This window comes from Haliaeetus leucocephalus, unplaced genomic scaffold (genome assembly GCF_000737465.1).
Source record: "Haliaeetus leucocephalus isolate CR32 unplaced genomic scaffold, Haliaeetus_leucocephalus-4.0 Scaffold162, whole genome shotgun sequence".
Classification (NCBI taxonomy): Eukaryota; Metazoa; Chordata; class Aves; order Accipitriformes; family Accipitridae; genus Haliaeetus; species Haliaeetus leucocephalus.
Window position 1 is genome coordinate 12,737,948 of NW_010972598.1, and position 2,819 is coordinate 12,740,766.

General features: G+C 54.6%; 1 protein-coding gene across 1 annotated transcript; it reads right to left on the bottom strand.

Moving 5' to 3' along the window:
* Positions 1 to 740: 740 nt before the first annotated feature.
* NKX2-6 (NK2 homeobox 6) lies at positions 741 to 2,795 on the bottom strand. Its single transcript, XM_010563004.1, has 3 exons — positions 2,663 to 2,795; positions 1,905 to 2,017; positions 741 to 1,415 (listed from the first exon to the last, which is right to left on the bottom strand). Exons 1-3 carry the CDS (start codon positions 2,793 to 2,795, stop codon positions 741 to 743), a joined length of 921 nt encoding a protein of 306 aa, XP_010561306.1.
* Between the last annotated feature and the right edge of the window lie 24 nt (positions 2,796 to 2,819).

The window sequence follows — 2,819 nt, forward strand, 5'->3', positions numbered from 1 at the left end:
TTTACCAGTAAGGGAATAGCAACAGAAAGCTGAAAACATTTGCCAAGAGTTAGGGAGGGCAAGCTTGGACTACAAGGCAATTAATTTTCTGGGTTAATTGTTAGTATTAAGATTGATTTGGGGTTTTTTTCTTTGGATCAGATTTTGATGCTCAAATGCAAGTTGTGGATAGAAAAAGTAAAAATATTAAGTGAGGAATGGCGAGAGAGTGAAACAACACAATTTCACCAGTTTGGTTTTTATTTGCAAATAATAATAATAATAAAGACAGAAATGAACACCTGTGCTGGAAGTTATTAAGAAATATATATCAGAAATGTATCTCAAAAGATTAGAGGAACTCAAAGCATTAAATATGGTTTATAAAAAAGTGAATGCACAGTGGCATGCACAGACCCTGTTTTCCAGCTGTCCTTAGGAAGAAAACCAGTGTTCATACCTTCTCGATGGCCGTGCACTGGCATCCTGGAGGACCAAATCCTCTGTAGGAGCGGGAAAGGCCAGACTCCGAAACATTTGTGTTCAAATAAATAAATGCCCTCGGTCGTTGGGTCCCCAAAGTCGCAATGCTGGAGCGGCATGAGCTACCTGGAGGGGACGGATGCTCCGGAGACGTCCCACTGTCCGGGGTGGCAGAAACCCTCCGGATTTGTCTCCAGTCCCGACGAAAGCTGGAGTCTGGAGCGGAGGGGGGGGCTTTCCTCGGCAACTTCTCGGGCGGTCCTGTCCTCCGTGGCCGTCTACCAAGCCCTGATCCCTGCTTGCACGGCGGCTTGCAAGCACGCGGGCTGGTGCTGAGCACCGCTGGCCATACCCAAGCTCACGTTCACGGCATTGGGGGTCACCCCGGTGTACCCCCCCCCATAGCTGGCACCGAACGGGCCGCCGCTATAGGCACTGTAGTAGGAGCTATAGGAGTAAGGGCTGGCGGTGAGGCTGTACGGGGCTGGGTAAGGCTGGGACCCCCCGAGACAGGGTTTGCCGTCCCTGACGAGCACGGGCACTGCCACCCTCCGCGGGGGCAGCGGGTGGGCAGCCAGCTCCAGGGATTTATCCTGCCTCTGCCTCTTGCACTTGTACCTTCGGTTTTGGAACCAGATTTTCACCTGCGTGGAGGTAAGCTTGAGCACGCTGGCGAGGTGCTCCCTTTCCGGAGCGGAGAGGTATTTCTGTTGCTTAAATCGCCGCTCCAGTTCAAACACCTGAGTTTGGGAGAATAAAACGCGGGGTTTTCTCCGCTGTCGCTGCTTGGGATGGTGGCAGGCGTCGGCTTTCTTCTCGTCTGCCTCGAAAGGGTGGGCAAGCAAACATTTTCCTGCAGCGAGAAATATCCAAAGCAAAGTGAGACCCAAGACCGGTTCTGTTCCCAGTGAGAGTGTGTTTCCGAAGGAGGGAACAAATTGGGAATGGGGACCCTCGGCAATAAGAGGAAGCAGGGTTGATAGTTGCTAAATTTAATATGAACATTTCTGTGATGTTTAATGGGAATTCAAGAAAATTCCTTTTTTGGGGGATGGAATTAGAAGCCTGACTGTTACGTGAATTTTGGACAATGCCTCCTTTCGGTCCCTCCTAACGATGCGCGTGGCAGCCCCAGCCCGGAGAGGCACAGGGGGAAGCAGGATACGGTGCAGGTTTGAATATCCCAAAACACAAATCCCCTTCCCCACCGTCCTGCTCCGGAGGGATGGAAGCGATGGCAGTCAGACCGCTGGCAGGATTTACCTCCGGCGGCTGAGAACAGGGAATCCCGCAGCTCTCTGAATCGAAGCAAAGCCAGAAAAATGAAGGGACTGGGAATGGAGGAGGGAAAATTGTTAGATCTGTGAGAAGATGGAAAGCAGTTTGGTTTTTTATCATCCGCTGGGTTTTTGTGTTGCGGGCGAGCTAGCCGGGGGTCTTACACGGTGGTCGCTCCCCGGCTGGTGGGATGTGCTGGGGTAGCCTGCCAGCCACAGCAGGGGCTCAGGGAATTTTTCGGGGGGCTGCAGGGAAATGGGGTGCTGGAGGGCTCCATCTGCAGGTATGAAGCCGGCAGGGAGCTCTCCCCGGGCTCCCCTCTCCCTCTCTGGCTCCGTATCCCAGTGCTACCCAGTGCTCAGGCTCTGGTCTTACTGGTTTCCCCGTTTCTCCGCTCTTCAGCTACCGGGCATTAGGGAAACACGAGCAAAAGGATATTTGGTGGGATTTTAGCGGTGGGGAGAAAGGGGTCCCATCTGATCCCCCCCTCGGCGGCCGCTCCGGAGCAGCATCCCCGCTGGACAAATATATGGAGCATCGAAACAGGGATTTGTATCAAATCGGTGGCGATTTGTGCCTTGCAGAAAGAAAACCCCAAACAACAAAAAAACCACCCTAAAACGAGCCGGTTATACCCCTACCCTGGGCTGTTTCTTTTCCCTGAGGGCAGCCAGGACGCACGGGAGGGATGCAGGGCTTGGGGGGCTGCTCGGAAAAAGCCCCGAATAACCCCCCAAAAACCAAAGAAAAAAAAAAAGGTGGGGGGTGGAAAACCATCCACGGGTACACGGGTCTCGGGTGGAATCGGAGCTGGAGGATGCAACGGGCTGCTCTGCACCCCTCGGGTTTCCAACCCCGGGGGAACGAAAGCGGTTCCATGGGATTGTCGTGTGTCCCCCCCCCAACCCCACGGGTCACTTACTGGGTGGCGGTGGCTCGTCCCCCCCCCCGGGGCTGTGGGCAGCCCGGGGAACGGGGACGGCGTGGGGTCCCCCGGTGGGTCCTGACCGTTCCAGGTTGAGGATGTCTTTTACCGAGAAGGGGGTGGGCAGCATCTTCTAGCCAGGGCCGGGGCGGGG